We start from the raw sequence: 20,403 nt of genomic DNA, 5'->3' as shown, positions 1-20,403 counted from the left end.
TTTTTTTTTTTTTTTTTTTTTTTTTTTTTTGCAGTACGAGGGCCTCTCACTGTTGTGGCCTCTCCCGTTGCGGAGCACAGGCTCTGGACGCGCAGGCTCAGCGGCCATGGCTCACAGGCCTAGCCGCTCTGCGGCATGTGGGATCTTCCCGAACCGGGGCACGAACCCATGTCCCCTGCATCGGCAGGCAGACTCTCAACCACTGTGCCACCAGGGAAGCCCCCCGATTTATTAAAAATTTTTATTGGACTATAGTTGATTTACAATGTTGTATTAGTTTATGCTGTACAGTAAAACGAATCAGTTATACATATACACATATCCACTCTTTTTTAGATTCTTTTAAATTTTTGATTTTTTAATAGACATTTTATTTTGGAATAATTTTAGATTTATAGAAAAGTTGCAAAGATAGTACAGAGAGTTTGTATACCCTTCAGCCATGTTTCCTCAAATGTCATTTGGTACAGTTGACATCGATAGAGATGGCCACAATACATTTGTGAAGACCAGGAAATTAACATTGGTATGATACTGGGTTTTTTTTTAATGCATTATTCTTTTTTATTTTAATTTATTTATTTTTAAAATATTTATTTATTTATTTTGGCTGCACTGGGTCTTAGTTGCGGCATGCAAGATCTTCATTGTGGCATGTTTAGTTTCAGCATGAGGACTCTTAGTTGCGGCATGCATGTGGGATCTAGTTCCCCGACCAGGGATCAAACCCGGGACCTCTGCATTGGGAGTGCAGAGTCTTCTTACCCACTGGACCACCAGGGAAGTCCCAACATTGGTACGATACTGTTAACTAAACTACAGACTTCATTGAGAGTTCACCAGTTTGAAATTTTGATTTTGTAGTGAATTCTGATAGAACATTTTCAATTTATAAAAATTCTAACATTAAGGCTGAGAAAGGTCCTGAGGGTCAGATAGTTCAACTACCCGTTCTGTGCTGGAACTCTCTCTCCAGTTCCCCATGAAGCATCTGCCCAGTTTTGCTCTCCGTTCTCTGGGGAAGACATCCACCTCCCATTAGTTTCTGCCATTAGTCCTCTTGTACAGGTCATCGTTGGTATATTCAAAGACAGCATTCAAGTCCTAACCCTCCATCCCCAACTAAGTTTTCACTCAGCTTTCTCTTACAGGCTTTCCTGATCTGATATGGTTTCCAAGCCATTCAATGTGTCGGCTGCTCAGCTCAAAACTGGCACCCAGATGCAACTCAGCGGTCTAGGAATAGTGCAGAGTAGGGCTGCACTGTTGATGCCATTGTAGAGACCACATTTATGTTCATGGTGCCTAAAATAGCAGCAAGTTTTAAATATTTTATGATTATAAAAGTCATTATCATCATAAGAAATTTGGAAGGTAAAGGAAAAGAAAGAAAATAAAAAGCATCCAAAATTCTACGACCTTCCTCTCACTCTTGCTGCCATTTTGGGTTCTATCCTTCCAGTGTCGGTGAATTTCTAGTGATCCCACTGTAAGTCTTTTACAGACGCTGCTAAGCTGTGGCTCCCCCATTATTTGTGAGTAGTTGATTTCCCTGACCTAAGAGCAAGGTGTATGTTGAATTCTCATCTTGTTCAGTTTGGCCAATCTCTCCAGTCATTTTAAATCTCTTTATCAGCTTACTAGTTGCCCCTCTAACTTTGAGTCCTTCACAGATTTGTTGAACCTTCCCTGGGTCTACTGGGGTCTGTATTTACCCAAAGGACATTAAACCCTTCCACACTAAGCCTGTGTGGAAGGCACCAATAAGGCAGAACACCAAAACAAAAGCTCTCACAAAGGATTTAATATTCACTTTTTTTTTGGCTGTGCTGCCTGGCTTGTGGGATCTTGGTTCCCCGGCCAGGGATTGAACCCGGGCCCTCGGCAGTGAGAGCGCAGAGTCCTAACGACTGGACAGCCAGGGAATTCCCTCACTATATTTTAAAAACAAGCAAAAAAGCCAAGAGCTGTTACCATAAAGGGAAAATGTATTATTGGACTTTCTTATATCTGTCTTGTGATTTAGTACTTTTATTTATTTATTTATTTGTTTGTTTGTTTGTTTTTGCGGTACGCGGGCCTCTCACTGCTGTGGCCTCTCCCGTTGCGGAGCACAGGCTCCGGACGCACAGGCTCAGTGGCCATGGCTCACGGGCCCAGCCGCTCTGCAGCATATGGGATCTTCCCGGACCGGGGCACGAACCCGTGTCCCCTGCATCAGCAGGCGGACTCTCAACCACTGCACCACCAGGGAAGCCCTATTTATTTATTTAAAAAAAAATAAATTTATTTATTTATATTATTTATTTATGACTGTGTTGGGTTTTCGTTGCTGCGCGCGGGCTTTCTCTAGTTGAGACGGGGGGTGGGCTACTCTTCATTGTGGTGTGCAGGCTTCTCATTGCGGTGGCTTCTCCCGCTGCGGAGCACGGGCTCTAGGCGCGCAAGCTTCAGTAGTTGTGGTGCGTGGGCCCAGTAGTTGTGGGTCGCGGGCTCCAGAGCACAGGCTCAGTAGTTGTGGCCCACGGGCTTAGTTGCTTCGCGGCATGTGGGAATCTTCCCAGACCAAGGCTCGAACCCGTGTCCCCTGCATTGGCAGACGGATTCTTAACCACTGTGCCACCAGGGAAGTCCGTATTTTTATTTTGAATTACACAAAGGTCTTAATTTGGCCCTGGCATGGTCTGACATCATAATATCAATTCAAAAAGAATTAAGGTCAGGGGCTTCCCTGGTGGCGCAGTGGTTGAGAGTCCGCCTGCCAATGCAGGGGACGTGGGTTCGTGTCCCGGTCTGGGAAGATCCCACATGCCGCGGAGCAGCTGGGCCCGTGAGCCATGGCCGCGGAGCCTGCGCGTCTGGAGCCTGTGCTCCGCAACGGGAGAGGCCACAGCAGTGAGAGGCCCGCGTACCGCAAAAAAAAAAAGAAAATAACTAAGGTCAAATCCCAGTGGAAGAAGAAGCTCTGTTTAGACTGGCATCACTCCATTCTCTGATGGCCAGTTACTCACCCCCCACTTAGTCCTTTTTTTTTTTTTTTAATTTTTGGCCACACTGCACAGCATGCAGGATCTTAGTTCCCCAACCAGGGATAGAACCCGCGCCCCCTGCATTGGAAGGTGGAATCTTAACCACTGGACCACCAGGGAAGTCCCTACCCAACTTAGTCCTTAATAGAGCCAGGCTGTGTTACTCCACAGGGATATTGGAAACACTCTATCACGGTTCTGGGATGAGACATTGGCTATTCAGGCAGTACCTTCAACTCATCTAACCCCCTCCCCATGCTTACTCTCAGTTGATGACACGGCCTTCTATTTTCTGGAGCAAATTAAAGTTCTCAGAAGAGAACTGCCAAAGGCTCCCACTGCCCCCATGTACCTACTGCCCACCTCTGTGCCCATGTGCACATTAGTCATGAACGATCTCTGCTGTCTGCAGCCACTCCCTTCATCTGTGCACTGGGTCCCATCCCTTCAAGGACATGGCTCCAGCCGTCAATTGTTCCCTCTCATCTGAGTCATTCCTGTCCGTACATAAACAGGCTGTCATTTCTCCCATCTAAAAAAAGCAAAAATAAACAAAAAACTTGAACTCTCTTCCCCCTCCAGCTATAGCCCTATTTCCCTGCTCAACTTTACAGAAAAAAAAGTTTGTATTCTGCCTTCAGTGCCTCTCCTTCCCTTTTTTTCTTTCTTTCTTTTTTTTTATTGAAGTATAATTGATTTACATGTTGTGTTAGTTTCAGGTGTACAGCAGAATGATTCAGTTATACGTATACGTATATATCTACTCTTTTTCAGGTTCTTTTCCCTTATAGTTATTACAAAATACTGAGTTTAGTGTCCTGTGCTATATGGTAGGTCCTTGTTGGTTATCTAGTTTATAGATAGTAGTGTGTATTTGTTAATCTCAAGCTCCTAATTTACCCCTACCCCCCCTTTCCCCTTTGGTAACCATAAATTTGTTTTCTATGTCTGTCTATTTCTGTTTTATAAATAAGTTCATTTGTTTTTTTTTGTTTTTTTAGATTCCACATATAAGCGATATCGTATCATATTTGTCTTTGTCTGGCTTACTTCACTTAGTATGATAATCTCTAGGTCCATCCATGTTGCTGCAAGTGGCATTATTTCATTCTTTTTTATGGCTGAGTAATATTCCATTGTGTTTGTTTGTGTGTGTGCGTGCATGCATGGGTGTGTGTGTGTATGTGTATGTATATATATACCACATCTTCTGTATCCATTCATCTGTCAGTTGACACTTAGGTTGCTTTCTCTTTTTCTTGAACCCACTCTAAACCAGGGGTTTATACTTAGCACTTCACCAAGCTTTTCTTGTCAAGGTCACTCATGACCTCTGTGGGAAAACCTGGTGGTCCTTGTACTTGGCCTCTTTGGCTGCTGCTCCTCAGCTTCCTTTGCTGTTTCCTCCCTGGGCTCAGTCCTTGGTCCTCTTTATCTGTACTTACTCCCTTGGTGATCTCATTCAGTCTCATGGTTGTAAAGATGCTGACTTTTAAAATCTCCAATCCAGACCTCTTCCCCAAATTCCAGTCTTTTTTTTTTTTTTTCCACACCACACGGCTCATGGGATCCTAGTTCCCTGACCAGGGATTGAACCCACGCCTTCAGCAGTGAAAGCGCAGTCCCAACCACTGGACCACCAGTGAATTCCCCCAAATTCCAGTCTTGATGTCTGCAATCATGTCCAAAATTCAACTCTGGATCTTCCCCTCTAAACCTGTTCCACCTGCAGGCTTTGCATCTCAGGTAACAGCAGGCCTTCTCTCCCTCCAGTTACTCAGGCCCCAAACCTTGGTGTTATCCGTGACTTCACCCCACATCCTCAGCCTTAACTTCAGAATATATGCAGAATTCCACCACTTTCTTATTAAAAAAAAAAAAAATTATTTATCCATTTATTTGGCTGCATCAGGTCTCAGTTGAGGCACACGGGATCTTCGTCGCAGCATGTGGGATCTTCATCGACGCGTGTGGGATCTTTCATTGCAGTGCGCGGGCTCAGTAATTGCCCCGCAGCATGTGGGGTCTTAGTTCCCCGACCAGGGATCGAACCCACATCCCCTGCATTGGAAGGTGGATTCTCAACCACTGGACCACCCGAGAAGTCTCCAGAATCCCACCACTTTCTCACGGGACTGCTGCTAGACCCAGCCAGTGCCTTTGTGCAAACTAGAAAAAGACTCCCCCCTTTGGGTGGATTCAGCTGTGTCCACGTGCTGGGTATAATCTGCTTCTCCTGTCTCTACCTTCCCACAGCCTGTTGTCCACACGCAAAGAGATCCTTTAAAACTCTGTTTCTGTTTCAATTACCTATTGCTGTGTAACAAACCACGTCAACACTTAGTGAATTAAAACAATAGCAATTTATTATTTCTTACCATTCTGGGAGTTGGCTGGGCACTCCTCTGCTGTTTTCACCCCTGCTCACTCATGCAGCTGCAATCTGCTGGAAGGTCCACTGGGCTAGAAGGTCCAAAATGACCTCCATCACATGTCTGCCAGTTGGTACTGGCTGTCGGCTGAGCTGGGGATGCCTCAGTTTTCCTCCATGTGGCCTCTTATCCTCCAGTGAGCCAGACTGGTCTTCCTTACAACATGGTGGTCTCCGTGTTTAAAAAGGGCAGTCTTTGGAATTTCAGTCCCCACCCTAGACTTAATGAACCATAGTCTGTATTTTTTTTTCACTATTTTATTTTATTTTTATTTTATTTTTTTATTTTTGGCTGCGTTGGGTCTTTGTTGCTGCGTGCGGGCTTTCTCTAGTTGCAGTGAGTGGGGGCTACTCTTCGTTGTGGTGTGCAGGCTTCTCATTGCGGTGGCTTCTCTTGTTACAGAGCATGGGCTTTAGGCGTGCGGGCTTCAGTAGTTGTGGCACATGGACTCAGTAGTTGTAGCTCATGGGCTCTAGAGCGCAGGCTCAGTAGTCATGGCGCATGGGCTTAGTTGCTCTGCGGCATGTGGGATCTTCCCGGGCCAGGGCTCGAACCCATGTCCCCTTCATTGGCAGGCAGATTCTTAACCACTGCGCCACCAGGGAAGCCCCTATAGTCTGCATTTTAACAGGCTCCCTAGGAGATTCTTATGCACTGCAGAGTTTGAGAAGCACCCCTTTGAAATGTAAATCAGTCTCTGCTCAAAAACCTCTAAAAGGGTTGCATCTCACTCACTGAAAAAGCCAAAGGCCTTCCATGACCTTCAACACCCCTCTGATACAGCCCCCTCGACTTCACCTGCTCCTCCGCTCCCCCTTGCTCCTTCCAAGTGACCTCCATGATGTACCTTTAACATGCTGAGCCTGTGACGGCCCCAGGTGCTTTCCAATATTATTTGATGGCCCTACCTTGAACTTGCTGTTCCCTCTGCCTGGAATGTTCCTCTCCCACGTCTCCTCATGGCTGCCTCCCTCTCCTTCTATAGGTGTTTATTTTACTCAAGTCACCTCGTCAGGGACACTCCCTGACCACCCCTATCCACATCCCAACTCCTTATCCCCCTTCCTGATTTTATTTTCTGTATGGTACTAACCAACGTCTAATATAGTATATCTTTTACTTCTTTAACCATCTTCCCCCCTCACGATGTAAATTGTATGACAAAATGTTTTTTCTTTAAGTTGTGGTAAAATTATACATAACTTAAAATTTACCTTTTTTGGGGCTTCCCTGGTGGCGCAGTGGTTGAGAATCTGCCTGCTAATGCAGGGGACACGGGTTCAAGCCCTCGTCTGGGAGGATCCCACATGCGGCGGAGCAACTAGGCCCGTGAGCCACAACTACTGAGCCTGCGCGTCTGGAGCCTGTGCTCCGCAGCAGGAGAGGCCGCAATAGTGAGAGGCCCGCGCACCGCGATGAAGAGTGGCCCCCGCTTGCCACAACTAGAGAAAGCCCTCGCACAGAAACGAAGACCCAACACAGCAAAAATAAATTAATTAATTAATAAACTCCTACCCTCAACACCTTAAAAAAAAAAGTTTACCTTTTTTTATTGCATTTTTTTTCGAATTTTATTTTTTGTTTTTTGATACAGCAGGTTCTTATTAGTTATCTATTTTATACATATCAGTGTATACATGTCAATCCCAATCTCCCAATTCATCACACCACCACATGCCCGCCCCCTGCTTTCCCACCTTGGTGTCCATACGTTTGTTCTCTACATCTGTGTCTCAATTTCTGCCCTGCAAACCTGTTCATCTGTACCATTTTTCTAGATTCCACATATATGCATTAATGTACGATATTTGATTTTCTCTTTCTGGCTTACTTCACTCTGTATGACAGTCTCTAAGTCCATCCACGTCTCTACAAATGACCCAATTTCGTTCCTTTTTATGGTTAATATTCCATTGTATATATGTACCACATCTTCTTTATCCATTTGTCTGTGGATGGGCATTTAGGTTGCTTCCATGACCTGGCTATTGTAAATACTGCTGCAATGAACGTTGTGGTGCATGTGTCTTTTTTTTTTTTTTTTTTTTTGCGGTACACGGGCCTCTCACTGTTGTGGCCTCTCCCGTTGCGGAGCACAGGCTCTGGATGCGCAGGCTCAGCGGCCATGGCTCACGGGCCTAGCCGCTCCGCGGCATGTGGGATCTTCCCAGACCAGGGCACGAACCCGTGTCCCCTGCATCGGCAGGCGGACTGTCAACCACAGCGCCACCAGGGAAGACCCCCTGCATGTTTCCTTTTGATTTACGGTTTTCTCTGGGTATATGCCCAGTAGTGGGATTGCTGGGTCATATGGTAATTCTATTTTTAGTTTTTTAAGGAACCTCCATACTGTTCTCCATAGTGGCCATATCAATTTACGTTCCCACCAGCAGTGCAAGAGGGTTCCCTTTTCTCCACACCATCTCCAGCATTTGTTGTTTGTACATTTTCTGATGATGCCCATTCTAACTGGTGTGAGGTGATACCTCATTGTAGTTTTGATTTGCATTTCTCTAATGATTAGTGATGTTGAGCAGCTTTTCATGTGTCTCTTGGCCATCTGTATATCTTCTTTGGAGAAATGTCTATTTAGGTCTTCTGCCCATTTTTTGATTGGGTTCTTTTTTTTAATATTGAGCTGCATGAGCTTTTATATATTTTGGAGATTAATCCTTTGTCCACTGATTAGTTTGCAAATATTTTCTCCCATTCTGAGGATTGTCTTTTCGTCTTGTTTATAGTTTCCTTTGCTGTGCAAAAGCTTTTAAATTTCATCAGGTCCCATTTGTTTATTTTTGTTTTTATTTCCATTACTCCGGGAGGTGGGTCAAAAAAGATGTTGCTGTGATTTATGTCAAAGAGTGTTCTTCCTATATTTTCCTCTAAGAGTTTTATGGTGTCCAGTCTTACATTTAAGTCTTTAATCCATTTTGAGTTGATTTTTGTATGTGGTGTTAGGGAGGGTTCTAATTTCATTCTTTTACAAGTAGCTGTCCAGTTTTCCCAGTACCACTTATTGAAGAGACTCTCTTTTCTCCATTGTATATCCTTGCCTCCTTTGTCATAGATTAGTTGACCATAGGTGCGTGGGTCTATCTCTGGGCTTTCTATCCTGTTCCAAACATCTACATTTCTGTTTTTGTGCCAGTGCCATATTGTCTTAATGACTGTAGCTTTGTAGTATAGTGTGAAGTCAGGGAGTCTGATTCCTCCAGCTCTGTTTTTTTTCCCTCAAGATTGCTTTGGCTATTTGGGGTATTTTGTGTTGCAACACAAATTTTAAGATTTTTTGTTCTAGTTCTGTAAAAAATGCCATTGGTAATTTGATAGGGATTGCACTGAATCTGTATATTGCTTTGGGTAGTGCAGTCATTTTCACAATATTGATTCTTCCAATCCAAGAACATGGTGTATCTCTCCATCTGTTTGTGTCATCTTTGATTTCTTTCATCAGTGTCTTATAGTTTTCTGAGTACAGGTCTTTTACCTCTTTAGGTAGGTTTATTACTAGGTATTTTATTCTTTTGGATACAGTGGTGAATGGGATTTTTTCCTTAATTTCTCTTTCTGATCTTTCATTGTTAGTGTATAGGAATGCAAGAGATTTCTGTGCATTAATTTTGTATTCTGCAACTGTACCAAATTGATTGATTAGCTCTAGTAGTTTTCTGGTGGCATCTTTAGGATTGTCTACGTGTAGTATCATGTCATCTGCAAACAGTGACAGCTTTATTTCTTTTCCAATTTGTATTCCTTTTATTTCTTTTTCTTCTCTGATTGCTATGGCTAGAACTTCCAAAACTATATTGAATAATAGTGGTGAGAGTGGACATCCTTGTCTTGTTCCTGAACTTAGAGGAAATGCTTTCAGCTTTTCACCATTGAGGATGATGTTTGCTGTGGGTTTGTCATATATGGCCTTTATTATGTTGAGGTAGGTTCCCTCTATGCCCACTTTCTGGAAAGTTTTTATCATAAATGGGTGGTGAATTTTGTCAAAAGCTTTTTCTGCATCTATTGAGATGATGATATGGTTTTTATTCTTCAATTTGTTAATATGGTGTATCACATTGATTGGATTGCTTATATTGAAGAATCCTTAGATCCCTGGGATAAATCCCACTTGATCATAGTATATGATCCTTTTAATGTGTTGTTGGATTCTGTTTACTATTATTTTGTTAAGGATTTTTACATCTATATTCATCAGTGATATTGGTCTGTAATTTTGTTTTTTTGTAGTATCTTTGTCTGGTTTTGGTATCAGGGTGATGGTGGCCTCATAGAATGAGTTTGGGAGTGTTCCTTCCACTGCAATTTTTTGGAAGAGTTTAAGAAGGAAGGGTGTTAGCTCTTCTCTAAATGTTTGACAGAATTCACCTGTGAAGCCATCTGGTCCTGGACTTTTGTTTATTGGAAGATTTTTAATCACAGTTTCAATTTCATTACTTGTGATTGGTCTATTCATATTTTCTATTTCTTCCTGGTTCAGTCTTGGAAGGTTATACCTTCCTAAGAATTTGTCTGTTTCTTCCAGATTGTCCATTTTATGGGCATAGAGTTGCTTGTAGTAGTCTCTTAGGATACTTTGTATTTCTGCAGTGTCCATTGTAACTTCTTCTTTTTCATTTCTAATTTTATTGATATGAGCCTCTCCCTCTTTTTCTTGATGAGTCTTGCGAAAGGTTATCAATTTTGTTAATCTTCTCAAAGAACCACCTTTTAGTTTTATTGATCTATGCTATTGTTTTCTTTGTTTCTATTTCATTTATTTCTGCTCTGATCTTTATGGTTTTCCTTCTACTAGCTTTGGGTTTTGTTTGTTCTTCTTTCTCCAGTTTCTTTAGGTGTAAAGTTAGACTGTTTATTTGAGTTTTTTCGTGTTTCTTTTTTTTTTTTTTTTTTTTTTTTTTTTAGCGGTACACGGGCCGCTCACTGTTGTGGCCTCTCCCGTTGTGGAGCACAGCTCCAGACGTGCAGGCTCAGCGGCCATGGCTCACGGGCCCAGCCGCTCCGCGGCATGCAGGATCTTCCTGGACCGGAGCACAAACCCGTGTCCCCTGCATCAGCAGGCAGACTCTCAACCACTGCACCACCAGGGAAGCTCTTTCGTGTTTCTTGAGGTAGCATTGTATTGCTATAAACTTCCCTCTTAGAACTGCTTTTGCTGCATCCCATAGGTTTTGGATTGTCGTGTTTTCATTGTCATTTGTCTCTAGGTATTTTTTTATTTCCTCTGATTTCTTCAGTGATCTCTTGGTTATTTAGTAACGTATTGTTTAGCCTCCATTTGTTTGAGTTTTTTACGTTTTTTTCCCTGTAATTTATTTCTATCTCATAGTGTTGTGGTCGGAAAAGCTGATTGATATGATTTCAATTTTCTTAAATTTACTGAGGCTTGATTTGCAACCCAAGATGTGGTCTATCCTGGAGAATGTTCCATGTGCACTTGAGAAGAAAGTGTAATCTGCTGTTTTCGGATGGAATGTCCTGTAAATGTCAATTAAATCTTTCTGGTCTATTGTGTCATTTAAAGCTTATGTTTCCTTGTTAATTTTCTGTCTGAATTATCTGTCCATTGGTGTCACTGGGGTGTTAAAGTCCCCCACTATTATTCTGTTACTGTCGATTTCCTCTTTTATAGCTGTTAGCAGTTGCCTTATGTATTGAGGTGCTCCTATGTTGGGTGCATATATATTTATAATAGTTGTATCTTCTTCTTAGATTGATCCCTTGATCATTATGTAGTGTCCTTCCTTGTCTCTTGTAACAGTCTTTATTTTAAAGTCATTTTATCTGATATGAGTATTGCTACTCCAGCTTTCTTTTGATTTCCATTTGCATGGAATATCTTTTTCCATCCCCTCACTTTCAGTCTGTATGTGTCCCTATGTCTGAGGTGGGTCTCTTGTAAACAGCATATATATGGGTCTTGTTTTTGTATCCATTCAGTGAGCCTGTGTCTTTTGGTTGGAGCATTTAATCCATTCACGTTTAAGGTAATTATCGATATGTATGTTCCTATTACCATTTTCTTTTCTTTTTTTTTTTTTTTTTGCGGTACGCTGGCCTGTCACTGCTGTGGCCTCTCCCGTTGCAGAGCACAGGCTCCGGATGCACAGGCTTAGCAGCCATGGCTCACGGGCCCAGCAGCTCCGCGGCATGTGGGATCCTCCTGGACCGGGGCACGATCCCGTGTCCCCTGCATCGGCAGGCGGACTCTCAACCACTGTGCCACCAGGGAAGCCCCTATTACCATTTTCTTAATTGTTATGCTTTTGTTTCGGTAGGTCCTTTTCTTCTCTTGTGTTTCCCACTTAGAGAAGTTCCTTTAGCGTTGTTGTAGAGCTGGTTTAGTGGTGCTGAATTCTCTTAGCTTTTGCTTGTCTGTAAAGCTTTTGATTTCTCTTTTGAATCAGAATGAGATCCTTGCCGGGTAGAATAATCTTGGTTGTAGCTTCTTTCCTTTCATCACTTTAAACATATCGTGCCACTCCCTTCTGGCTTGTAGAGTTTCTGCTGAGAAATCAGCTGTTAACCTTATGGGAGTTCCCTTGTATGTTATTTGTCGTTTTTCCCTTGTTGCTTTTAATAATTTTTCTTTGTCTTTAATTCTTGTCAATTTGATTAATATGTGTCTTGGCGGGCTTCCCTGGTGGCGCAGTGGTTGAGAGTCCGCCTGCTGATGCAGGGGACGCGGGTTCGTGTCCCGGTCCGGGAAGGTCCCACATGCCGCGGAGCAGCTGGGCCCGTGAGCCATGGCCGCTGAGCCTGTGCGTCCGGAGCCTGTGCTCCACAACGGGAGAGGCTACAACAGTGAGAGGCCCGTGTACCACAAAAAAAAAAAAAAAAAAATGTGTCTTGGCATGTTTCTCCTTGGGTTTATCCTGCCTGGGACTCTGTGCCTCCTGGACTTGGGTGGCTATTTCCTTTCCCATGTTAGGGAAGTTTTCGACCATAATCTCTTCACATATTTTCTCGGGTCCTTTCTCTCCATCTTCTCCTTCTGGGACCCCTATAATGCGAATGTTGGTGCGTTTAATACTGTCCCAGAGGTCTCTTAGGCTGTCTTCATTTCTTTGCATTCTTTTTTCTTTAATCTGTTCCATGGCAGTGAATTCCACCATTCTGTCTTCCACGTCACTTATCCGTTCTTCTCCCTCAGTTATTCTGCTCTTGATTCCTCTAGTGTATTTTTCATTTCAGTTATTGTATTGTTCATCTTTGTTTGTTTGTTCTTTAATTCTTCTAGGTCTGTGTTAAACATTTCTTGCATCTTCTAGATCTTTGCCTACATTCTTTTTCCAAGGTCCTGGATCATGGATCATCTTCACTATCATTATTCTGAATTCTTTATCTGAAAGGTTGCCTATCTCCACTTCATTCAGTTGTTTTTCTGGGGTTTTATCTTGTTACTTCATCTGGTGCATAGTCCTATGCCTTTTCATTTTGTCTGTCTTTCTGTGAATGTGGTTTTTGTTCCACAGGCTGCAGGATTGTAGTTCTTCTTGCTTCTGCTGTCTGCCCTCTGGTGGATGAGGCTATCTAAGAGGCTTGTGCAAGCTACCTGATGGGAGGTACTGGTGGTGGGTAGAGCGGGGTGTTGCTCTGATGGGCAGAGCTCAGTAAAACTTTAATCTGCTTGTCTGCTGATGGGTGGGGCTGGGTTCCCTCCCTGTTGGTAGTTTGGCCTGAGGTGACCCACCACTGGAGGCTGCAGGCTCTTTGGTGGGGTTAATGGCAGACTCCGGGATGGCTCATGCCAAGGAGTACTTCCCAGAACTTCTTCCAGTGTCCTTGTCCCCTCAGTGAGCCACAGCCACCCCCCACCTCTTCAGGAGACCTTCCAACACTAGCAGGTAAGTCTGGTTCAGTCTTCTATGGGGTCACTGCTTCTTCCCCCTGGGTCCTGGTGCTCACACTACTTTGTGTGTGCCCCCCAGGAATGGAGTCTCTGTTTTCCCCAGTCCTGTCAAAGTCCTGCAATCAAATCCCACTAGCCTTCAAAGCCTGATTCTCTGGGAATTCCTCCTCCCGTTGCTGGACCCCCAGGTTAGGAAGCCTGACGTGAGGCTCAGAACCTTCACTCCAGTGGGTGGACTTCTGTGGTATAAGTGTTCTCCAGTTTGTGAGTCACCCACCCAGCGGTTATGGGATTTGATTTTATTGTGATTGAGCCCCTCCTACCGTCTCATTGCGGCTTCTCCTTTGTCTTTGGATGTGGGGTATCTTTCTTGGTGAGTTCCAGTGTCTTCCTGTCGATGATTGTCCAGCAGTTAATTGTGATTCCGGTGCTCTCACAAGAGGGAGTGAGCGCACATCCTTCTACTCCACCATCTTGAACCAATCCTAAAATTTACCATTTTAAAGGATACAGTTCAGTGGCATTATGTACACTCACATTGTTGTGCACCCATCACCACCATCCCTCTCTAGAACTTTCTCATCATCCCAAACTGAAACTTGGTAGCCATTAAACAGTAACTCCTCATTCTCCCCTCTTCCCAGCTCTTGATAACCACTGTCTCTATGAACTTGACTATTCTAGGTACCTCAGACAAGTGGAATCATACGATATTTGTCCTTTTGTGACTGACTTATTTCAGTTAGCATGATATCTTCAAAGTTCATCCACCTAATAGCACGTGTCAGAACGTCCTTCCTTTTTAAGGCTGAATCATATTCCATTGTGTGTGTATATATATACCATATTTTGTCTATCTGTTCATCTGTTGATGGACATTTGAGTTGTTTCACTTTTTAGTTATTGTGAATAATGCTGCTGTGAATATTGGTGTACAAATATCTGTTTTGAGTTCCTGCTTTCATTTCTTTTGGATAGATACTCAGAAGTAAAATTCCTGGATCATATGATAATTCTGTGTAGTTTTTTAAGGAACTGTGAAGGCATGAGTTTTTGCTTGTTGTGTTCACTAATCTATGCCCAGGACCTTGAACGGACCCTGGCACAAAGTACGCACTCTGTAAATACTTGTTGAATTAGCCTTTTAATTTCTCTGTCTATGAAACTGTAACCTCAGTCTAAAAAGGCTGTGTGACTTGTCTGACCCAGCTTGCTCCCAGCGGTCTCACATTAACTCTTAATGCTCGTGGTTTCAATTTCAGGACCCCCAAAGCAGTTCCTTATAACTTGTTGGAGAATTTTGCCGAGGAACTGTATCAATTTCACCAGTTGTTTACAGAATCCACCTCTTTCTGTGGCCCTTCAGGCTCCTGGTCCCTCTGTCTTTCTCAGAAGCTCCTGTATCATCAATAGCGATCCCATTTACATGTTCTTTCGGTGCCCTTGGCTGTCACTTACCTGGATCCCTTTTAGATTAGCTTGGTGCTTTCTGGGTTGTGTCCCTTCTCTTGAGCTCACTTCCCCACGTCACCAAGGCTCCTGCTCTCCTTCAGTGCAGAAATCATTCTCTTTGATAGGAGACAGAGGCAAAACGGGCTGGGAGAGTTCTAGTTTCTCTGTTACCTCCTACCTCTTAGCTTCGGGCCCAGGCAGCAAGCCTGGCCCATTTCCTTGTTTTTGCTCCAAATATAACACTTTTTAAATTGTCCTTCCAATGTGTTTGCCACCTTGAGCTGTACAGAGCTTCCTGACACTATTCTTCTAAGTTTCTGCTTTTAACCTTTATGAGCATTTTTGAAAAGATTCACATTCTGAAATCACATTACTGGAAATGGGCTTACAGGAAAGACAGAATTGGGACAGAACAGTCAAAACTTATGAAACTTTGTAACGAGAACCCTAAAAATACAACAGTCTGAATTAAAATATTGGCAGTTAAATCTCCACCAACATTGAACCTTGAATCCCTGTCTGTCCTAGACTCCCTGTGCCCTGGGGAGTGTGCTTCCTCCTTTTAGAAGTTGGTTCCAGAGAGACTTAACTTTCAACAGAGATTATTTTCGTCAAAAATAAAAATCTGATGTAGGATCTGCCTTCTTCTAATGTTTTCTCGTAGAGGTAGATTTCATATAGAGGTAAATTTCTTCCATGGCTCTGCCTTCTAATGTTTTTGTATAGAAGTAATTTTTTTTGGTACCTCCTTCATTTGTACTTACTGCATCACCAGATGGCTTAGTGTAAGTGGAAACCAACTGATAACTGCGTCCAAGGAAGGTACTTCTAGTGCATTTTATGTTTCTTAAGGTCCTTATTGATGAAATGTACTCTTGAGTTGTAGAAAGCTTGAGGTTGCATATGAACCAACGTGACTGATATCATTCTGATATTCCCTGCTGCCCAGTCGCCTGTGAGCAAGTTCACATCAAAGGAGAGCTCTTTGTAATGCAACGGTCTGTATTTGATTGTGCTCCTCTGGTGTTTCTTCCGCAACTGTCCGTATCTTTTAAAACCTCGCACTTTTGGAAAGCTCATTGTGCTGCCTCATAGTTATCTTTTGTTACCTCTTCCTCATTTTCCCTATTGGAAAAAAAAGAAAAGGACAGTGGTAGGAAGGCTTAGTATAAATACCTTGGGCTTTGGAGGGGCTAGTCCTGGATTCAGATCTTGGCTGCATCCACTGTTCCTTCATGTGTAATATGAGGGATGTCACTTAACTCTTCCCGGGCCTCAGGGTCCACATGGGCAAATAAAAACACCTGCTGTGAAGTGGTTGGTATTCTAAGGATTAATAATTATGTATACGAAATGCCCAGCACAAAGCAGGGACTTAGCAAATGGCAGCTGTTATAATTGGGATTATTTGCAGAATTTCCCAACTAGGAATCAACTACCCTCCCGGATTCCCTTTCCGAGGACTCATACATATCTGTTCTCTGAAGCCTCACTAAAATTCAACTCCATGGTTGGGTCCTTGGTGAGCCTCATCACTGCTGCTTGCCCAGCATCTATGACAGTGCCTCTGGCACGTGGTAGGTGCAAACTAAATTCTTGTTGATCGATTGAACTGAATCTTACTCATCTTTCTATTGAAGCTTCTGTACATACATTATTCTTCTCGGTGCTTTGTGTATCTTAAGTTCTCAAATGTTTAAGAAAGACAAAACTGAGAGCAGCTGTATAGAACTCTAGATCAATGGTGGGAAGATGGTGTGCAGCCCCAGGACATTTGGGGGAGGAAAGCGTGCGTGGTGAGGGGCAGCAGTCTGAAGCAGTGATCAGGTGGATAAACTTCAGGGCTTGTCTTTGATGGAAGTCACAGTATAATCTCACAAGTGACAGCCCATCACTTTGGCTGTATTCTGTTTGTTAGAACCTAGTCACTGGGTCCAGCCGACACACGGGGAGAGGGGCTTTCACAAGGATGTAAGCACCAGGAGGTGGGAATCATCTTAGAAGCTGCCTACCACACTCCTGTTTTACGCATGGGAGAGAAACTGAGGCTCGGAGAGGTTTGGTAACTTCCTCAAGGTTACCTAGGAGACTATGCTGGGGCAGGATTCAAACCTGGAGCGGCTTTCCCTTTTAATGATGCTTGCCTGCACATTTTCTCATTTAGCCTTTGCAATAGCCCTGCAGAGTTGGTTAATATAGCTCCTACTGGTTACAGATGAGAATGGATGGATGAATCGGGAGATGTAACCATTTGCCCGAAGCCACAAAGTAGCTGACTGTATCACCGCTCCTAAAGAAAGAGTGGAGAAGGGTTTGGCCTGGCCCTGGGAGTGGGGTGGTGATCCAGGCAGCCCACATCTGCTTTTCCTGTGGCAAGACCAGGACGGTTCAACAGGCCTCCCCTGGCCTGTGTGAGAAGGTCTTTCAACACCACTGACCCCTCTTGGCACTGCTCCCAGGCTCACCAGACCACCGCTAGTGACTGAATTTCCCTTGTCCTGGATGGAATACTGAAGGTGTCAGGCGAGAGACAGGAATCAGGCTCACGCCCTGTGCTCTGGCCACACTGGCCTATGGGTCCTCTCATCTCAGAGCTTTGATCCAGGCTCTTCCCTCTGCCTAGAATGTGCCCCACCTCCCGCCCCTTTCACTCTGTAAACTCCTACCCCTGCTTCGGCCCCCAGCTCAAATCCTGCTTCCTGGGGAGGCTGTTCCTGCTGGAAGACTAGCTCAGGCCCCTCTGCCACATGCCCTCCTAAGCTCCCAGATGTTGCCTTGGCCACACGTATCACAGTTCTTAACTGTGAACTTGCTGTGGTGGAGGCTGAGCTCAGGGAAGGTAGACCATGTGTGTTCCGCTTGCCCCCACTGTGCCTGGAACACACCTGGCAGAGAGTAGAGAGTTAATGAGTGCTGCTATTATTATTTATTGAATGAATACTGAGATGCCTCCTGTGGGTGATTTTAGGGTCAGTCAGACTGCTTTCCCCAGGATACCTCTGTCCTGCAGTAACTAACCTTTTCAAACCCCTACACTAAAATGCTAACTAGGAGAGAACGGAAGGGCTTCCTGACTTCTTTTGGAAACACTTAGGAGTCTGGGTAGTGACTTTAGGAGTGGGACTTTCAGGCTCTGAAGGACAGATAGACCGATAGCAGAAGGAGATATGGGATATATTTTAGGGTAGGAGAGGCCTTATTTCAGAACCTTTCAAACTGCAGGGCTTACTCTGGAAGCATAGAAAAGGGTTTCAATAAGGGAAGGAGCATTATTTCATTATTAAAAAATAATGTTTACAAAGAGTTTGTAAAAACAGTGAAGAAACGCATGTGGCATATAATATAAATATAAATGTATATACATGTATATACATTTATCATTTGATCTCATTTATGCAAAAATGTATTCCTAATAATAGCTTACCCTTATTGAATTACTTAATACATGTCGCAACAACCCTATAAAGTAGATACTATTATCTCTATTTTCCTAATGAGGATGCTGATGCACAGAGGGGTTAGGTAATTTTCTGACGATCACACAGCTAGTAAAAGAGCTTAGATTGGAACCTCGTCAGTCAGCTCTAGAGCCCATACTTTAACCACTATGTTAGAGAGAAATCCATCAAAATGCTTATTGTCTTTGATGGTGGTTTGTTTTCTCCTCTATTCTCCAGGTTTTTCTATACAGATGTCCTATAGGAGTTAAATGATAAAAGTCTGAATAGGGAAGAAGGTGGGGTAGTGAAATTGAAGGACAAACATGTGTTTCAGAACAAAAGAATTCACCCCATTTCCTTTTCCACTTTGCTAAATTTTCCAGAAGAACTGATGGCCACCCCAATCCTACAGGCCACTGAGACCCTGTCCCCAGAAGCTGAAGCCAGCACAGCACTCATTGCAGGTAACAGGCTCTGAGCCAAATCAAGGGACCTTCTGAGCTCAGGGGCTCTGTTGCTCCAGAGACAATGTGATAGACCAGGATTTTCCCTACATGGGAAAGCACCACAGATTAGAGACCAAATCCATTAATGGGCTCGTTTTGGCATGCAAGTTATATTACACACACACACAAGGTTATAAAAGACTCTTAGAGGCTTCGTGTAGAGGTACTGCCAGTAAATGACAGGTTGGGAGGTGGCCACAAACAGCTGCAGTGCATATGGGCACTACAGTTGAGTATGGGGGTAGGGATAAGGATGTGTGCAGCTTGTTGAGTGGGTGAGAAAGAGGATGGGAGGGATCAGAAACCCCTACAGGAGGCTATGAATTTTTTTTTTTTTTGCGGTACACGGGCCGCTCACTGTTGTGGCCTCTCCTGTTGCGGAGCACAGGCTCCAGACGTGCAGGCTCAGCGGCCATGGCTCACGGGCCCAGCCGCTCCGCGGCATGTGGGATCCTCCCGAGCCGGGGCACGAACCCGTGTCCCCTGCATCGGCAGGCGGACTCTCAACCACTGCGCCACCAGGGAAGCCCGAGGCTATGAATTTTAAAACCCTTCCTGTTGGGATAAGCGATTTCCTGTTTCCCTCCTTCCTGTTTCTATCATAATCATCAGGAACTAGTTGAGAGGGCAGTTCAGTTTTGTCAGAAACCAAAAGCCTTGTGTCCCTAAGCACAAAGAGACTCCAGATATCATGTACCAAGGAAGTCGGGCTTGGTGGGAGAATATGGATTTGGAAGTGGACGCTAGTTAACTTCAGCAGGAGGACCCTCACCAAGAGTGAGGGAATCGTCTAATGCAGGGGACCTTGTGAGTTACTGAGACGTCCTCAATCCTGAAACATCTCTGCATTTTCCCTCTCCTTTCCAAGTTGTTATCACAGTGGTCTTCCTCACCCTGCTCTCAGTCGTGATCTTGATCTTCTTTTACCTGTACAAGAACAAAGGCAGCTACGTCACCTACGAACCTGCAGAAGGCGAGCCCGGCGCCGGCCTCCAGATGGAGAGCAACTCAGCCAAGGGCAGGGAGAAGGAGGAATATTTCATCTAATGGTTCCCAGACCCCAAGGAGCTTATCCAGGCTTCAGTGCTAACATACAATTTATTACGTGGAAATTTTATCTGAAACCGGTGAGAAGCATCGATTGATACGGGCAGAACTGAGCTCCTTCTGGGACACAGGCACAAGTGCTAACATCACCGACGCCAGGGACCAGGGACACGAAGAAAGCTGCTCGTGACGTCTCTAGCCAGGCCTTTGTCATACAGCCGGTGCTTCTGGCTGACCACCGAGGTTGAGCTGTACCAGGCAACACTGGAGTATGTGCCCAGCCATCTTCACTTTTTTCACAGGTCGAAGGGAAGGAGGAGAGTTGGGGGTCACTGGATGCTCCTCTGTCCCATACCTGGTCACCTAGTGACAGCCCAAGTGGAAATAGTGTCCCATAGAAGTTCTTCCCAGAGGCCGGACACCACAGTGAAAGGCCAGGCCAGGAGGGCAGGAGACTGTGGAGACCTCTCTCCTGATGAACGTGCCACATCCCTTAATCTGAGCCCTTCCTTTCCATATTCCCAGCAAGCCAGACTTATGCTATTTTTCTCGGAATTAAAATCTTTCATTGATACAGAAATCAGATTCTCATGTGCAAGAAATAACTACCTTTACTTTACACTTTATCTTTGC

General features: G+C 44.2%; 1 protein-coding gene across 1 annotated transcript in view; it reads left to right on the top strand.

The window, feature by feature from the left end:
* The window catches only part of SMAGP (small cell adhesion glycoprotein), a 28,006-nt gene extending 7,651 nt beyond the window's left edge, over positions 1-20,355 (top strand). The window contains exons 4-5 of the mRNA XM_029204393.1: positions 18,601-18,681; positions 19,592-20,355. Coding sequence (XP_029060226.1) covers positions 18,601-18,681; positions 19,592-19,770 — 260 coding nt within the window. The 3' untranslated portion in view covers positions 19,771-20,355. The remainder of the gene's footprint in view (positions 1-18,600; positions 18,682-19,591) is intronic.
* Positions 20,356-20,403: the final 48 nt, after the last annotated feature.

Source organism: Monodon monoceros, unplaced genomic scaffold (genome assembly GCF_005190385.1).
Source record: "Monodon monoceros isolate NGI ecotype Baffin Bay Population unplaced genomic scaffold, NGI_Narwhal_1 Super_Scaffold_6, whole genome shotgun sequence".
Classification (NCBI taxonomy): Eukaryota; Metazoa; Chordata; class Mammalia; order Artiodactyla; family Monodontidae; genus Monodon; species Monodon monoceros.
The sequence above is the reverse complement of the archived record's forward strand: the minus strand, read 5'-3'. Positions and strand labels throughout refer to the sequence as shown.